The sequence below is a fragment of the Saccopteryx leptura genome, chromosome 2, assembly GCF_036850995.1.
Source record: "Saccopteryx leptura isolate mSacLep1 chromosome 2, mSacLep1_pri_phased_curated, whole genome shotgun sequence".
Lineage (NCBI taxonomy): Eukaryota > Metazoa > Chordata > Mammalia > Chiroptera > Emballonuridae > Saccopteryx > Saccopteryx leptura.
This window is the reverse complement of record NC_089504.1, coordinates 293,565,716-293,584,183: the sequence shown is the minus strand read 5'-3', so window position 1 is coordinate 293,584,183 and position 18,468 is coordinate 293,565,716. Positions and strand designations below refer to the sequence as shown.

Sequence of the window (18,468 nt, the reverse complement as noted above, 5' to 3'; positions counted from 1 at the left end):
TTTAACCTCTCTTGACATCCTTTCCAAAAAGTGACCCAGCCAAACTAAATTAATTCTAAAGATCCTTCTAGTTACATGTTGCAAATTTATAAGTGAAGCACTTAATCCAAAGGCACTTTCAACTCTGTGGACTCTAGTAACAATGGCACAAAAAAAAAAGCAAACACTTATATTTTCAGTGTTGATAACACAATGAATTTTAAAATGCTTAATCCAAAAAGAAAAAACAAAGGACAATTAGATGAACCATATTTACAAGATCCATTTTTCTCTTAAAAATAAATTTGGCCCAAACTATCCTTTACCTGCCGAGGTACTTACACGTGTACTTTGCAATAAGCCCAAAAATCAAATCGATCCTTCGGAACTTAGTCACAAACAGAGAGTTTTAAACTGCACCTTTACTTTACAATTGCTGTAACAGAAATCACAAATCAGCTGCATGGAGGCCATATCTAGCCTGCAGGTGTGGCTGTTTAACTTGGCTTAGACAATAATTGTATTTAATTAGTTGCCAACTCTTAAAAAGGGAGAGATGATACATAAAAATCCATACTTCCAGTATCTCATGAAGTATTGGAAACTATTAACCCAAATGACAACCAGGACCTGGAGCTGAGAAGTTCTCTCCTCCTGGCCCATGAGCTCACCAGTGACCCCAACCCTCACTGCTTCGTCCTCTGACAGCCATTCTGGGTCCTCTTACACATTGGAGCATAAAAGTTTTTGTCCTTGCTCTGTAACAATTTTAAAAATCCATAGAAAAGATGTTTAATATTTTCAAAGCAACAATTTTGCTTGCAGAATCACAGCAAAAGGATAGACATTTTAAAGAGACAGAGCTGTGCTCGCAATAAGGAAAACCTTCACAATCCTGAATGCTGTAGAATGCACTGCACTGGAGTTTTCCAACTAACCCCCTAAAAGAATGCAGAAAGGAATTTTAGACTTGCTGGGGAGTGCTGACTAGAGACCCCCTAAAATTACCTTCAGCTTTAGCGTTCTATGTCTTTGGCTGGCAGTATAGAGCGCTCATACGTATAAGTTATAATATATAATATAATGTATTCATACATATTTTATTTGCAAAAAATCTTTTGTTTCATAAAATATTTTGTTTTCCTCACTGATGTTAATATACAAAAATTTAAGTTAATATCAATTAACTAAGCAGGCACATCTTACCAGAGAATTATTAAGCTATCCTTTTGAAAAGATGATAAAGAATCCACAGACACAGAAAGAGAAGGTAAGAATTCAAGAAAGGGCATAGAATAGAGGCCTGGTGGCAAACCTCCATCATCAAATGTGTTTACCAATAAAACCAACCTAACCAGGAAAGCCTAAATCTAAAGCTTCTTCCCTCCCCACTTGCTCCAATAAATTTTTTCTTGGAATTCGCCTTATGAAATCTGCCAGTTGGAGACACAGTATTTTAACAAGATGCTGGTGATTTTCTCTTAAAAAAAAAATTCAGCCTGACCTGTGGTGGCGCAGTGGATAAAGCGTCGACCTGGAAATACTGAGGTTGCCGGTTCGAAACCCTGGGCTTGCCTGGTCAAGGCACATATGGGAGTTGATGCTTCCAGCTCCTCCCCCCTTTCTCTCTCTCTGTCTCTCCTCTCTCTCTCTCTCCCTCTCCTCTCTAAAATGAATAAAAAAAAAAAAAAAAATTAAAAAAAAAAAAAAATTTAAAAAAAAAAAAAAAAAAATTCAACTTTACATTCCATTTACAATTAAATTGATATCTATTTAAAGGATGATGTGAGTCAAAGTTAAACTGATTTAAAAAGCAATTATGTAACTTCGTTGCTGAGGGTAAGCCAGTTTTCAGGTAAAATCTAAACCAAGAGTCTCCACACTGATACTGCGTGTGTCGTATGAAGCCAACATTCTCCTTCAGACCATTCTAGACATCCACTTTTCAGAGTCGGATCATGTGACGCCTCCCAGCACTGGGTCTGCACAGGTACAATAAGTAGGACTGCAAAGTCCTTTAGGTGATTTTAAAAATGCGTCCTATTAAAGTTGGACATGGCAGACATCAACTATCCCTAAATCAATCTTTTTTCTAGTGTGTTTGATGTCGATTTTTGACACAAGCATTGTTTAACAACAGTGATTAACAGATGAAATGTGAACATAAAAAGCCCATCAATGAGTTCATGACTACAGGGGACATGCCTAAGGACAGGAAAATGATTGTATTGGCAACGCAATGTGCAGAACAGGGGCTGCTGGAAAAACATGTTTACCATTCTGGTTCTCCGATTTTCTCTGTTTAGAAAAAAAATGACTCACTGTTTACAAGCCAAAAACAATGATAAACTTAATTAAATTTAACAGCCCTGAATATCAGAACATTTTGATTTGACCATGGATGTTTTCTGCTTTACCTATTGCGGGTTCAACATTCACTTCTTTTCCATTTTTTCCTGCCTTTTAAAAAAGCGCCATAGACCCCACTACATTACTGTTAACTGGAGCTAGGGGGGAGCTATGAGATATGCTTAAAATCAAGAGATAGAATAGGTTTTTGAGCTCTGGGATATTTCTGAGTTCCTATCAGTATCAGAACACTAAATTAGAACTATCTCACGAGGAAAATACATCCGAAAAGGAAGGCCCTTGCTGTTTCTTGATCATAAATGAAAACCTGTTATCTTCAAGAGAAGACAATCTGACTTGTTTCTAAGTTTGTTCTGGAAGTCTGTCGGAAACAAGAGTATTTTCTCTTATAGTCTGCATGTGTTTACACTTTGGAAGAACACAAGGGAGTTAATTCATTCCTGGAAAGTGTGTCTTTAAAGGACTATTTATTTCAAAACAAAACGGTTATTGAAATCGTACCCATGAGCCATTCCAAAGCAATTGGTCAGAAACTGGATCATGAACCGAGTCGCAGGGCAGCCCATGGGAAGCGGAAAGATGGGGAAAACACGCTTGTTCTGCGCACAGAGCAGGCCTGGGCTTGATGGGACAGAGCTGAAGACAATCGGGAACACGGCTCCAGACCCCACCCACGCGGGGCCCCTCCATGCACATGCCTCAGAAAGCAGCAGCCCTGTCACACTGTCGCACACGTTGCCCACAGTCAAAGGAAGGGAAGTGGAAGGAGTAGCGATCCGCCCTCCTATCCGGTTGTTGATCTGGGGCAGGAATCCCGGAGAACTTGCTTTGAGTAACACTGCAAAAAGTTCACAACTTATGACTCCAGTCTATGTCCTCGCCACACGCGCGCGCACACACCCACACCCACACCCACACCAATCAAAAGACAATTGGTGAACAAGTTTAACATGCACCAAAGACCAAGAAGCTCGCCCCTTGCGAGCGCGCACTCACCCGGGGCCGGGGCGCCCGCGTCCGGCCCGCGATGGGGCCCCAAGGGCAGGGCTCCGCCCGCGCCCGACATGGGCCGCTCCACCGCCGCTGAAGGACTGCTAGGTGCTGGGCGCGGGACCCTGGCAGCTTCTGAGGGAGAGAGGGCTTTTCAGAGGACAGCACGCCACCCTGCGGGACAGCCCCCCGCCTCCGCTGCCCTCCCCTGACCCCACCCCGGGGAAGTTCTGATTTGAAGCCGGGGAGGAGAACAGTTCGCCCGGCGCGCTGGCAGCGGCGCGTCCCGGGAAGTCCGGGGCGGGGTCCACCGCGGGGCAGAGGGGACAGCTAGCGAGGAAGCTCCGGGGAAGGAGCTCAAGCCCCCGGCCCGGCCCGGCCCGGGAGACCACCACCTACCTCGGCATCCCCACACCCCCAGCTCGCTCAGAGCCCCTTTCTCCTCCTCTTCCGCCCGGAAAAGTTAGCGAGGCCCCGGCATAGGTGGCATCTCGCGGCGGCCCGACGGCGGAGGCGGCCGCGCGCCCTCCCCGCCTCCCGCTGGCTTGCGCGTCGGCCGCTCCTCTGCTCCCGGCGCCCCGCCCTCTCCCAGCCAGTCCAGGCGGGCCAGGTCTCCTCCCAGGGGGCTTCTCCCTCTGCTTCTACCCTAACACCACTCCTGCGCTCCCGAAACACTGCCTCTTCTGTCGCTCTTTTCATCATATCCGGATGGAAGGCCTGGGATTCGGGGCCCGCACCCCGACCTGAAGGGCTGCGCGCTCCCTCGCGCCCCACTCTGTCCGGGTCTGAAGGCCAAAGCCACGGGGCAGAGGGTTTCCTCCCCAGGCTGGCAAAAAGAGTAAACTGGCTGGTCCCTGGCTCCCCTGGGGTCGTGCCTAACCCTCCTCCCCCCCCCCCCACCACACCCACACCCACAGTCATCCTATCCCCTGTCGCCCAGCGCCAGAATAAATGAAGTTCTGGGAATGCCATGAGAGAAGTGGAAACCTATAAGATAAACAATGCAAAACGAGAAAATATCAGACTTTCCAGGTGGAATAAAGTATAGTTTTGTAACCTTGACTCCTCGCTGACAGTTTAATCTCCTGATCTCTAACTCTGAAATTTCCTACATTCTGTTTTTCAGTTCTTATTTTGTTCAAACAGGCGCTGCATCTGGTATAACCTGTTGCAGCTGCATGAATGCACTGGAGATACCTAGGCAAGCAAGGTTGACACCATTGAGGATGCCCTGGCCCAAGGCCCAAGCCAGGCCTACTGCAGGCTGACTGCCAGACCTGATCATTCTGTGTGGCACATAAACGTGACTGCAAGTAAACAGCAGATCAACTCTCCATTTATAAAGGACACTTTCTGATTGTAGCCTAATCTGATGAGCCAAGAACAAGAATAAAGTAACCTGCAGACATATGCATGCAGATAACTTTTGCTCTTTATTTGAGTAAAATGCAGAATTCATGTGTGGAAAACTAGCACAAACTCAGAGTGATGTTATGAAAATTGAAAAAATGGACTTTGGCTATACCTTCTTTCTAGGTGTTTCATTAATATCCCAGGGATGTTCCTTAAAAATGAAAATAATTGCATTGGTTCCAATTGATTGAAAAGATCAATTTTTTAACTTTTAAAGAGTCAATGCAACCATACTTACTTGCATTTAAACCTGAAAAACACTGTCCTTGAAGATTCTGAGGATAGTTACTCAGACCATAATCCTAAAAGACAATGACATTTTGCCTAAAGACCTCTAACTAACAAATGTTTCTTTTTTAACTTTTTATTTAGAGATTTCAGATATGATGTTTATAAAAGTTCCTTAACTTCTGAAAACTTGTCTAGGGGGCTGGACGATTTAGAATCTGCTTGATGGAAGCAGGACCCAACTGAGGGTGACTGCCCTGCCATTAGAGAATGAACATTGAGGGGCATCACTGTCCACTGCAGCACGACCTGCAACCAAAACATCCTGTTTTATTCCTTTCTTATGTATTTCCTTGCTGCAGTTTTGTTTGTTTGCTTATTTGTTTTATCTCCTCGCTAAGATGTTGTAGTGGGGTAGAAAAATTAAGTTTTCCTTCTCTCTTTTTAAGTTCTTCTGACTGGGCTAATAATAAGATTAACATGGGACAGATTGATAAAATGACCAAATGTATGACCAAATGTAGGACATATGGGTGCTCCATATGAATATGAGACACGGGGACGCATTGGGCAAGTGAGGTTTATATGCTGTTTTGGAGCTAAGAACTTTGGGACTTCAAAGGGTACAAGCAGATAGACAAGCAAAGGTTTGCTAAATAAATGTTTGCTGGGCCATCCTGAACTGTGGGACACAGAGTGGACTTCAGTCAAGTGGGCCTTGCGAGGTCCCACCCTGTCTCACACACGCACTTCATATTAAACTGCAGTGATTTGTGACGATGGCTCCTTTCCAAGAGCAGGTCCTCTGTCTTACTTCTTCTAGACAGTTAGGGGGAAAGACAAAGTTTCTTTCTGAATCTTTTGTTTCTTAAAAACAACCACCTTAAGATAATCAATATTCCCTGAAAGTCTTAGTCGGTGATAAATATTTGTTCCCTTAAATTCATACTGTAGTTCATATGGCACACATGGTAGACAATTCAATAAATACTCCTGGAATTAAATTTACACCTCTCGCCTGACCAGGTGGTGGCGCAGTGGATAGAGCGTTGGACTGGGATGCAGAAGGAACTAGGTTCAAGACCCTGAGGTTGCCAGCTTGAGTGCGGGCTCATCTGGCTTGAGCAAAAAGCTCACCAGCTTGGATCCAAGGTCACTGGCTCGAGCAAGGTGTTACTCGGTCTGCTGAAGGCCCGCGGTCAAGGCACATATGAGAAAGCAATCAGTGAACAACTAAGGTGTTGCAACACAAAACTGATGATTGATGCTTTTCACCTCTCTCCATTCCTGTCTGTCTGTCCCTATCTATCCCTCTCTCTCACTCTCTCTCTATCCCTGTAAAAAAATAAATAAATAGATAAATAAATTTACACATTTCACCCTTTAATGGGGGAATAAATAAAATTCAAATAAAAAGATGAGAAACAAATAAGAGGCTCTGTGGTAGAATCCCGGAGATGGTCTTGTGCTGTACCTTGTTCAGGTGTGTGAATTGGGGCAACTGACTCAACTTCTCTGTACCTTGCTTGCCTCATTCAGTGTAAATGATAAAAGCAACTCTTCACAGTGTCCCATGAGAACTAAATAAAATAATTCTCCTATGTTATCTGGAAGAATGGCTGATTTGAGGAAAGGTGCTCAAAAAATTTGGCTATTATTATCACACAGCAGAAGCATTCTGATGGGTAATGTTGAGCATGTCACAATGACTATCACAGGACCACATCAAAATCTGTGCCTTGCACTTTGTACAAATGACCTCATTGTATTCTTACATCAGCCCAATCAGTAACTTATCAGGATTATACCTCTAGGATTTAGAGTTCAAGTCTCTCTGACTGCAAGACTACCCTGCTTCCTTAGGTACACTCAGGTCTCCCCTCTGAGATGACCAAGCAGTCCATAAGCTGGTATCTGATATACCACGGGGAATTAAGTATGAGCTCCAATGTCCAAGCTGCCCACTTACCCCATCCTTTGCTGTATTTGTGTGGTCTCTCTGGCTAATCACTTAGTTTGGCTACTGCCAAGCACTTCAGTGCCCTCATCCTCTCATTCTTTTATTAATAGATATGTGTGGGGGTCGAGGGCCCTGTCTTTGGTGCTAAGAATGCAGCAGTGGAGGTAATAGTGTATCCATTGCCCGTATAAAACTCACAGTGTCAAGGAAATATGGACACAACCACTTAAAATAGTCACTGAATGGTATGGCAAGGGAAGTTGTTAGATGCCATGATAATACCTAGCAGAGAGATGTAGTCTCACCCAAGAATAAGAGAACCATTTCGGGAAAAAGTTATCTTTCCACTTTGACCAGAGGAGAAAGTTAAAGAGGTAAAAAATACTGTTTCAGGCAGAGTAGCATTGTGGGTGGAGGCCCAGGGTTTGAACGGTAGTCCAGTGTCTTTGAAAAACTGAAGGAAGTTCAACATATGAGCATAACCAAATGCAACAAGGCCAGTGATAGGGACTGAAGTTGAAGAGAAGAGCAGAGCAGGGGTATTATCTTCTTTGAACAAGAAGGATCTATTATCCGCATTTCTATTTATAAAAGCTACACTGATATACTGTATAAAATAATTTAGAGACATCAGATTGGAGCTAGGGAATTCAATTAGGAGGCAAGGGATGATATTATCAAGGGAATAGAGCCAAATAGACAGAGGTAAAGGGTGAGGGAGCTAGAGGACCAAGGATGACTTCCAGGTTTCTGCATCAAGTTGGGCGGTGGGCAGGATAGAAGCATGCAGGAAAAGCAGGTTTTGAGGAAAGCTGCTGAGTTAATCATGTAGATGGTGTAGTGTCTTAGGCACCTGCAAGGCAGCTAATTTGGGACCATCTAGTAGGCTACTAGACCACTGTCTGGAAGCACACAGATGGTTATGAGTGCCCAAGGTGAGTGTGTAGAGTGAGAGCAGAAGGCCTAAGAAATAGCCATTCCCTGAATCTCAAACCAAATGTGACCTTACTGGCCCCTCGCCTTTTCTCCAAACTCTTCCCAATGTTCAAATCTGCCTGGTTTTGAGAATTGGCATCATGTAAGTTACTACTGCCAGTGTCTCACGCACCATTCCAGATGCCCCTGGGTATCATAGGATGGTGTTTATTAAGCCAGGTTTTGCCATGGTTCATATTATAGCAAGCTGGATGGGTGAAAACCTTGCATGGGGACCAACCTTCCACTGGATGCATTATCCCTGGCTAAAAGCTGTCTGCCATTGAAATCCCAATGTGCCTTACAACCATCCTGCTTAGTGATGTACACACGAATAATAATATGATACGTGAACCCCTTGAGAAAGAGGTCTGACATGAGCTAAGCAAATAAAATGAATTAATTAAAAGTGTTTAGAAAGCATCCTTATGGGCTACTTAGTCTTCATCATTCATTCATTTAAAATTCATCAAACATTTATTGTATACCTTTATATGCTAGGTCACGTGTTATGTTCTGGAGCTAAAAAAAAAAATAAAAAATTCCATGTCTTAAAAACAAGCTAAATTAATTTTCACTTGGGAAGAGCTTTATCTGCCTAACAAAAGTCAAAGTTACTACTATTCCATTGTTATCCAAACCAGAGATCTACAGGTGAGGTGTGACTATACATATATCCCAGGGGTACACAAGGCAATTCTCTGGAGTGTGAGCAGAAAAGATTAGATTGAGCACTTATATTTGTTTTAGTTTTTTGCAACTTCTATATTCAATTATGTTTTATGATGTATATAACATTATTACAAAAGTACTTGTATGTATTTATAAATAAATATTTATTAGGGGTTCATGCTCAAAAATATTTTGTTTGCTTTGTAAAAAAAAAAAAAATGACTTAAGTGCTTTGAATCACTTAAGGTACATTCATTCAATCATTCCCAGATTTTGCCAAGGTTAATTTTTCTAAAAAATACATATACTGACCTCATTTATGTAGAAGCATGACTTTAAACATGTCCTAAACTCAATGACCAGAAAATAACCCTTGGCTTCTAAATACCTAAAACAACCTTAATGACCTTAACATAGTACCAACATACTGGCCATTGACTTACTCATCCTACTAATTTTTTTGTGTGTGAACATACTTCTAAACAAACTTTATTTTTTATTGTTTTAGCTCGCAGAAAATTTAGGGCTCAGGGGCTTTGAGAAAAAGAGGCTAGCTAAGGGAGCTATTAGGTCAGAGAGAATGGCAGCAGGAGAAATGGCAGCTGACAGACAGGGAAAATACCAGAAAATAAACACGTCATAACAACGCCTTTGTGAATTCAGCTCAGTGACTAGCCCAGCGAGGCTTCCTAATGAGGCCTGAGTCATTAAGGAAAGGTTCAGTTACCTTAGCTCTGCATTCGGTTGTTTAGGGAACCAGGTCAGTATTTTTACATTTTAGGAAAAATTACACTAAAAAAATGTTCACATTAAAAAAATGTAGCTACTTGAAAGAATAATTTTCACAGAATTATATATATGTATTTTTCTCTGTGCAAGGGAAATGAGCAATTGTGATTCTAGGGCAATTTGTTTTAACTGTATTTTTCCACTTTCTAGTGCTGTTTGAAGAGGAGAGGTCAAGTGGACAGGTCTCTAAAATCCCATTCTTCAGCGAGAGCACTTTTCTCTAGTGGCCCTTCCTGTAAATTTTTAACTGAGAAAACTGGTTCTTCTACTTTTTAACCACGTGAAATTATCAGTTTCACTTATTTGTTTCATATACTTAGGAAGAAATATAAATGCAAAAAGTTGATTCATTAGGTTAAACAAACATACATTGCTTGTTTATGCCAAATCATATGCTGAGCGCTAGGATTTCAAAAATGGAGGGAATACTGGAGTGTGCAAAGCTAGGAGTGGGAAAACAGCGGAGGGGGAGGGGCGGTCACAGCACTAATTACTGCACGGGAGACAGAGGAAGCTGCACCTGATGCTCAGGCGTGGGTGGGGGCAGTTAGCCGTGTTTCAGAAAGAATGTGACACGGAGCTGACTATTGCTGATGAGTAAAAGTTTGCTTGTCAAAGAGCTGAGGGAATTCCAGATCGAAGAGATGATGTCTGCAAAGGCTCCGAGTGTGAAAGCCCCAGAGAAGATAAACGACTTGGCAAAGGTCTTATTGTGAGTTCATTACTGAGCCAGCGCTGAGAGCGAGCCTCAGTTTCTTTCTTTCTGGTTTTCTTTCTCTAGTCATCTGGGTAAGTCATGTAAATGAGTCTTCTATATCTAAGTGAAGGTGAAGCTAGGGCACACCTGATCTTTTATACTTAAGAGTTCCGAAGATTTCCTGTTGTAAATGCGCAACCAAGGAACTGGACACAAAATCTCCTGTTGCTGAATTAGCTTTCCCATCCTTGGCCTCCCTGCTCTCAGTTGGCTGACTCCTATGGCCCGGGGCGCTGGCCTTCAGGGTATTTCCTTGCTGTCACTGCACTTTCCTGCTTGTGTTTGAGTGAAGGGAAGAGACGTTAAGGCACATAGTGGCACATGTCAGAGAAGAACATCATGAATGAGGACAGAAATGAAAATGGGCATATCATATGCAATAGACAATAAGAAGGCATTTTCTTGGTACATAGAAAGTGAACCTAAATAAACCAGGTATTGTGTTCAACTACAGGATGTCAGGTGCTCTGCTACACACCAGCATAAAATAGAAAGTAAAGCAGATGTGTCCTAGACTTCATCAAGTTTTAGAGTCTTGGGGCAGGTAGGCATTAGTCAAGTAATCGCACATAAATATGTAAGTACAGACAGTGGCTAGTCAAGAAAACGATGGAGCGCTGTGAGTGTGTGAGAGGGACATAGAGACAAAGTCCCTGATTTAAAAGAACGTAATAGCGAAATAGGTGAAAGGATCAAGTAAAATCTAATTTGATTCTTTTTATTAAGTAGGAATTGGGTCCTATGACAGGACACGAGAGACAGCACTGCACTCAATATCGAGAGAGAAGAAACCGAATAAAGTGTCAACATAAGAAACTCCCAAACCTGTAATAATTTTTTATGAATTTATTTAAGTCAAACTGTTGACAATTGCCGGGAAGCAAAGTCTCAACAGATTGAGAAAGCAGTCCCAAAAATGGTGGTTTTACTAGTTATTTTATACATCAAAATCAAAGGGGAAGACATGAGGGGGTTACATGAAACCCACTGCTAATAAATTTGGGAGGTGAGAGAAAGTAAAGTGGAGAAATCTTTTGGATTGGATAAAAAGTAAAAATGTATATATTCAAACTTCTTTTACATAGGCAGGCAGGAGATAGTTAGCAGTTAGCAACTAACATGGTAACAATGAGGGGATTTGTAGTTTCTGCTTTGGTGGGGTGGCTGCCCCCTTTGGAGGCAGGAAAAGAAGACTATTCTTACAGTTCAGAGGTATGTTATCAGGTGTGTTCTTGTAGATGCAAAAGACAACAGACAGGCTCAATTAAGGTAAGCATTGACCTTTGTTAGAGAAAAATGCCTCCCTAGGACATGGCTACCCGCCATGAACTGCTTTTAGTTAGAAAGTTTTCATTTCAGACCATGGTGAGAGGTCTCTGAGTCTGCAAGGCCACCATGCAGGCCTCCCCTGAGCTTGTCAGGTTCAGCATGCGGCCCCTTTTTCATCCACAAAAGAGATGTGTCTGAAGAAGACCATGGATGAGGACTTTCCACAGGAGGAGAGGAGGGAGGGAGAAAGGCAAGTGCTGAGGTGCTCACGATGCTGAAGTGAAGTGGACACATTCAGAGAACTCTTAAGTCCTATATCTGTTGTATTGTGTATTTCTTTAAAACGGACGCCTATGTCAAAATAGGACTTTACTTATATATCGCAAAAGCTTTTAATTCATCTCAGAATTCTATTAGATGATTTCTGACTAAGCTTTTCACTTCTCTAAAATGAGAATTTTCATTCAATTCACCCCAGGTAATAATAAAAAAAAAAAAAAAAAAGGACTCATTTGAAATACTCCTGCGAAGCTATTGGCTATGTGGCGCTGGCAAAAATCTACCAGATGGAAGCCAAAAAAAAAAAAAAAAAAAAAAAGAGACGAAAGACAGAATATGCTTAAAAGATAGAAGGCTCACTTGTATTTACACCACAAACCGCAGCACCACTCCTACCAATGGGAGAAATGTGTTGCCCCATAAGCTGCTGGATTCGCATGGTATGATCTGCCTTTTTATTCTACAGCCTTTACTTTTTAGACCCTGAAGAGCCCAAACATCTCTCCTGGGTTTTCTTCTATAATCAAGAAAGTGGCATTTGCAGAGCCCACTAATATGTAAAAGATAACATTAAAAAGAGAGAGAGAGAGAATGATGCTAATAAAGGTATTATTATAAAATCATTTCAAAAGAAAATCCCTAAATTATATAAAACACAATCACTCATGACAATGATAATAAGAAAGATAGAGTTGAAACAAATGATTACAAAATGAAACCGTGACATTTACAACTGCTGGAATAAGTCTGGGTATTCCATTTGGTCTGTGCCGAGACCAGAGTGCTCTTCTCTTAGATTCCAGCCGACAGACACTGTGATCACTCAGCATTGCTCTCACTGAACCTCAGGGCTACCGGAAGGAGGAAACTTTTTAGGACCCTGCCACCTAGATTATGTTTTTTTGTTTGTTTGTTTGTTTGTTTTTTGTATTTTTTCTGAAGCTGGAAACGGGGAAAGACCGTCAGACAGACTCCCGCATGCGCCTGACCGGGATCCACCCGGCGACACTCTGCCCACCAGGGGGCGATGCTCTGCCCACCAGGGGGCGATGCTCTGCCCCTCCGGGGCGTCGCTCTGCCGGGACCAGAGCCACTCTAGCGCCTAGGGCAGAGGCCAAGGAGCCATCCCCAGCGCCCGGGCCATCTTTGTTCCAATGGAGCCTTGGCTGCGGGAGGCAAAGAGAGAGACAGAGAGGAAGGGGGGGGGGGTGGAGAAGCAAACGGGCGCTTCTCCTGTGTGCCCTGGCCGGGAATCGAACCCGGGTCCCCCGCACGCCAGGCCGATGCTCTACCGCTGAGCCAACCAGCCAGGGCCTAGATTATGTTTTTCTGATAAAGCAATCCTTAGAGAAGGTCGGGGACTTACTTAGCATCACTTTTAAAAGCCATTTTAAAAATTGAGTGTAATTCCTGAGGTAAGAATAGCTACTTTATAAAGCAAGGCTATAGAGGATTCTTAAATAAATTAAATTAGGATTCTCATTTTTAGTTAAGTCTGAAGAACATGAGTCAATCCCCTTCTTTGGCTCTGTTGAAGTCATGCTTCCCACTACTCAATAGTCCTAAGTCAAGGAGCCACATCTGTACCCCAGACCCTCACTCCAATCAGAGTAGACAATGGGGCAAGAGAGAAAGAGAAGGCTTTTGATGAGAGAATTTGAAACCACAATCCAAGAGAAAGCTGGTACACTGCAGTAACACAATCAGCAGTTTGAACTATTTCCCTAGTGGCTTTTGAGCTAGAGTAACAGAGACATTTAAAAAAAAAAAAAAAAAAAGCACATTTTAAGCAAGAGGAATCAATTTTTTTTGTCTCTGATAAGCTTTTAACATCATCCTTTTGGTTTGTTAACATTCCTCCAAAAAGTGATAACCTCTACGTATAAGAATCTTGCTTCCAGGATTATGAATGATACAGACGCTTGACTCATAAACATACCAATAAACATTTTTACCTGTTTTTCTTGTTTTTTGGGGTTTTTTTTTGTGACAGAGAGAGGGACAGACAGACAGGAAGGGAGAGAGATGAGAAGCATCATTTCTTTGTTGTGGCACCTTAGTTGTTCATTGATTGCTTTCTCATATGTGCCTTGACTGTGGGGCTACAGCAGACTGAGTGACCCCTTGCTCAAGCCAGCAATGACCTTGGGCTCAAGCTGGTGAACCTTGCTCAAACCAGGTGAGCCTGCACTCAAGCTGGCGACCTTGGGGTTTCGAACCTGGGTCCTTCGCGGCCCAGTCCAACACTCTATCCACTGTGCCACCGCCTGGTCAGGCCATTTTTACCTGTTTATGTCCATGTAGTTCAGTGTATTTAGTATAAGCCCAATGGTAATTTCAAAATGTTGGGTAAAAGAGATGAAATTTCTTTTTATGTTAGAAATATTTTCAAGCTCGTTTTGTTTCCCCAGCAATTTTAAGTATGTAATCGTAAAATCAACATTTAGAAAGCAAACTTTAAAGTTAAATAATTATTTTTGATAATTTAGGATGAGTTTTTGTCACTAAAAAAAAATCAAGCCAATAAGTAAAGAATTGTCTTTAAAATCAAGTTATACCTACTATATTATAAAAACTATTTTAATATACCATGTACAAATTTGTATTTTTTTTTTTTTTGTATTTTTCTGAAGCTGGAAACGGGGAGAGACAGTCAGACAGACTCCCGCATGCGCCCAACCGGGATCCACCCGGCACGCCCACCAGGGGGCGACGCTCTGCCCACCAGGGGGCGATGCTCTGCCCCTCCGGGGCGTCGCTCTGTTGCGACCAGAGCCACTCTAGCGCCTGGGGCAGAGGCCAAGGAGCCATCCCCAGCGCCCGGGCCATCTTTGCTCCAATGGAGCCTCGGCTGCAGGAGGGGAAGAGAGAGACAGAGAGGAAGGAGAGGGGGAGGGGTGGAGAAGCAGATGGGCGCTTCTCCTGTGTGCCCTGGCCGGGAATCAAACCTGGGACTTTTGCATGCCAGGCCGACGCTCTACCACTGAGCCAACCGGCCAGGGCACAAATTTGTATTTCTGAAATGACCTAGTTGTCTGAGAAAATTTAATTAAAATAATTATTTAAACCATATTTATTTTAGTACTTAACTTTGCAAATTGTAATGCAAATTAATAATTTATAACTTTAAACGGTTGCTTTATTCCCATGTCAATTAATATATACATTATGCACTTATAAGTATACACTATTAATGTATATCTAAAGATTATTGTATTTTCTCTTTATCTAGTAAATTCCTAATATTAAATAAAATAAATTATGCATACTAAAGGCTAGAAAATTTAACTTTCCATGAAATAGTACTTTACATTCAGTAAGTATCATGGCAGGCAGCATTTAGGATGACCATCAACGATCCTCAGCTCCTGTATAGTCCTTTTCCTTGAGTGTGGCCCTAACCTAGTGACTTGCTTGCAATGTACAGAATAAGGCAAAAGAGAGTATATAGCTTCCACGTTTAGGTTACAAAAGCTTCAGAATTCTATCTCTCTCTCTGCTCTATGATAGGAAACTGAGTGTGTCCTTCAGCCAACAGCTCGCAAAGAACTGAATGCTGCCTCAAAACCTCATAAGTGAACTTGGAAGGGGATCTTCCCCAAGTTGAGCCTTCAGATGAGACTGTAACTCTTGCTCACACCTTGATTTCAGCCTGTGAGAGACACTTAAGGAGAGCACCAGCTGAGTCTTGCCTGGACTAAGTACCCAGGGAAAGTATGCAATAACAAAAGGGTATTATTTTAAGTTACTAAGTTTTGGGGTAATTTGTAATGCAACAATAAATAAATGATACAACCATTTAGCAAAGCTTTTTTTTTTCTTCCTAAATTTACAGAGTGCAATAGAACACCACTCAGAACTATGAAGAGAGAGCCTAAACCTTGACAATCTCCCCAGGAAATTTCTTTTTGGGAATGATACACAGATGATCTGCTCACAGTACAGCTAGAAAGGCCCCTAACACCCAAAACAGAGAAACAAAAACAGGATGGAGGTTACAGCCAATCCAGTTACTCATACAGTGAAGTGGAAGCCTCACAAGGGGAGGGAGATGTTAACTGTCCCACCAACTCCGAATGGTCGACAGCAGGTTGTGGGTGTGCCTACTCGTTAGGTATTTTTCATCATACTTATGGATAAATGAGTGAATTTATATACCTCCTTAAAGAATCAGATATCCAGATATTTAAAAAAATAAATATTATTAATATATAATAAAATGTACATATTATAAATGTTTAGTTTGATAAGTTTTGGGAATAGTATATATTTATATATTACCACCCAAAACAAGATACATCCATCACCCCAGAAAGCTTCTTCTTGGCTTTTTCCTGTCATTATTACTCCTCACTCGTTGCATCCCCCACCAAAACTATATAATTTCCATCAACATAGGTTTGTTTTGCCTTAATCTGGATTTCATAATAGTGGATTTAAACACTATGCATTCTATTGTGTCTGAGTTACATAGCTTAACATGACAACGTTCATATTCATCCATACAGTTGCATGTATAGTTTCTTCTTTTTTTGTTAAGCAGTTTTATTTATATGGATGTACCACTATTTTGTTTATCCATTCACCTGCAGATGTGCATTGGAGTCATTCAGAAGTTTTGCCTATTGTAAATTAATCTACCGTGAACATTTGTGTACAAGATGTTTTATGTATGTATGTTTTTATTTGTCTTGGGTAAATGCTGGGGAGGGGATTTCTGGGTAAGCATGTAGTTATCTTTATGAAAAACTGTCAAAGAGTTCTTCAGAGGGGTTATATCATTATTCAGTCCCATTAGCAATATAGGAGAGCTCCAGTTTCTCAATATCCTTGTTAACATTTCATCTTAACAATATTTTCTCTAAATTTTAACCATTGTAGTAACTAAATGTGGTATCTTGTGGTCTTGAGTTTCTCTGATAACTCGATAATGAGGTGGAGCATCTTTTTCAAATGTCTATTAGCCATTCATATCTCATTTCTATTTTTACATTGACTTGCTTGAATTTTATTGTCACTTGTGTAAATACATATGTGTATGTGTATATATAAAAATATATATGTATAGGTACAGAAGTGTCTGGATACATGTCTCTTGTTAGACATACATGCAGTGACTATTTTGTTTTAGTGGCTTGTCCTTTCATCTTCATGGAGTTTTTTGATGAGACAAATTGTTAAATTTTAGGAATGTACAATTTATCTTTATATTTTTAATATTTTTTATTGATTTTTTTTTATAGTGGAGAGAGAAAGAGAGAAGTAGGGGCGGGACATGAAGGGCAGGAATCAACTCATAGCAGTTGCTTCTCATATGTGCCTCAGACCAGGCAAGCTCAGGGCTCCGAGCTGGTGACCTCAGCACTCTAGGTCAATGCTTTATCCACTGTGCCACCACAGGTCAGGCCAATTTATCTTTTTTTTTTAAGTTCTTTGATTTGTGCTTATTGTGGCCCCTCCAAGAAATATTTGCTTATTATGAGGTTACAAATATAGTCTTCTGTGTTTTCTTTGAGAAGTATTATGAGTCTAAGATTTAAATTTAGGTCTATGATATATCTCAAATTGTTCTTCCTTTGTAGAGTGAAAGAGAGAGGTCTTATAGATACCCATTTTTTCTAGCACAATTTGTTGAAAAGACTTACCACATTCAAATAACTTACCAGTTTTGTCAAAAATCAAATAACCATAAATCTGTGGGTCTATTTCTGGGCCCTTGATTCTAGTCCATTAATTTATTTTCCTAGCATTAGATGGATACCACACTGTAGATATAGATTACCAAAAGTCTAAAAGTCATGATACAAGTTCTCCACCACTTTCTTTTAAAACAGTGGTTTGACTTTTAAATCTAAATTTTTATGTAAATTTTATTATAAATTTACCAACTTCTGCTGGAATTTTGAAGAGGATTCTATTTAATTTATACATAAATATAAAAAGAATGGACATCATAACACTACTGAGTCTCTAAACAGCAATGTTCTCTCTCTCTCCATTTAATCATCTTTGAAATATGAATAACGTTGACAATTACATTTACAAGCTTGCACATGTATTATATTTATCCCTAAGAATTTCTGTTAACAATTATAAAGTTTCTAAAATTTTATCTTATTAGCAACCTACAAGTTAGCCTGCCACAGTTACATAAAGACAGAAGACTGCTGGATGAGGGACAAAATATATTTTATTACTAACAGCAACAGCAGTAGTCAGAGTAAACCCCAGTTCCCACAAGATGATACAAAAAGGTCATGTGATAACTGCACAGCCTTAGAGACCTAAACATTTTATACTGAGGAAGAAACAAAGCTACCTTTTGCTCTGTATGGAGAAATATATCTGTCTTCCATAGAAGATATTTCTAAAAAAAATTTATATTATATATTATATATATTTGTAACAAAAGCACCCTTCAGAGCTAAGACAGGCTGTGCCTGCACTAGTAAAAACATGCCAAAATGAGAGTAGTGCATAGAGAATCATCTCCTTCAACAATCTCTACTTTGGGTTGATATTTTAAATGAATTTTAAAACCTCAATTTTCTACTGTTTATTACCATAATATAGCTATTTAATTGATTTATAGATATTATAAAAGTAATAAAACAATGACCAAATTTATTCAAACTACCTTAAAATTAAGAGACATACTTCTGGAAATTCATTAGCTAAATGAGGATATAACAAGTGAGATTATGGACACACTATAATACAAAAAAAAATGAAGAATATTTTCATCTAAATCTAGAAAAGACAGGAAAAGCTATATTCAGAAGGAAAT

The 18,468-nt window shown here is 40.8% G+C and overlaps 1 protein-coding gene across 1 annotated transcript in view; it reads right to left on the bottom strand.

Annotated features, from left to right (window-relative positions):
* MDFIC (MyoD family inhibitor domain containing) overlaps positions 1–4,002 on the bottom strand; it is a 96,678-nt gene extending 92,676 nt beyond the window's left edge. Inside the window, exons 1-2 of the mRNA XM_066362528.1 lie at positions 3,739–4,002; positions 3,346–3,474 (exon numbers count right to left, since the gene is read on the bottom strand). Of these exons, the coding sequence (XP_066218625.1) occupies positions 3,346–3,415 (70 nt within the window). The 5' untranslated portion in view covers positions 3,416–3,474; positions 3,739–4,002. The remainder of the gene's footprint in view (positions 1–3,345; positions 3,475–3,738) is intronic.
* Positions 4,003–18,468: the final 14,466 nt, after the last annotated feature.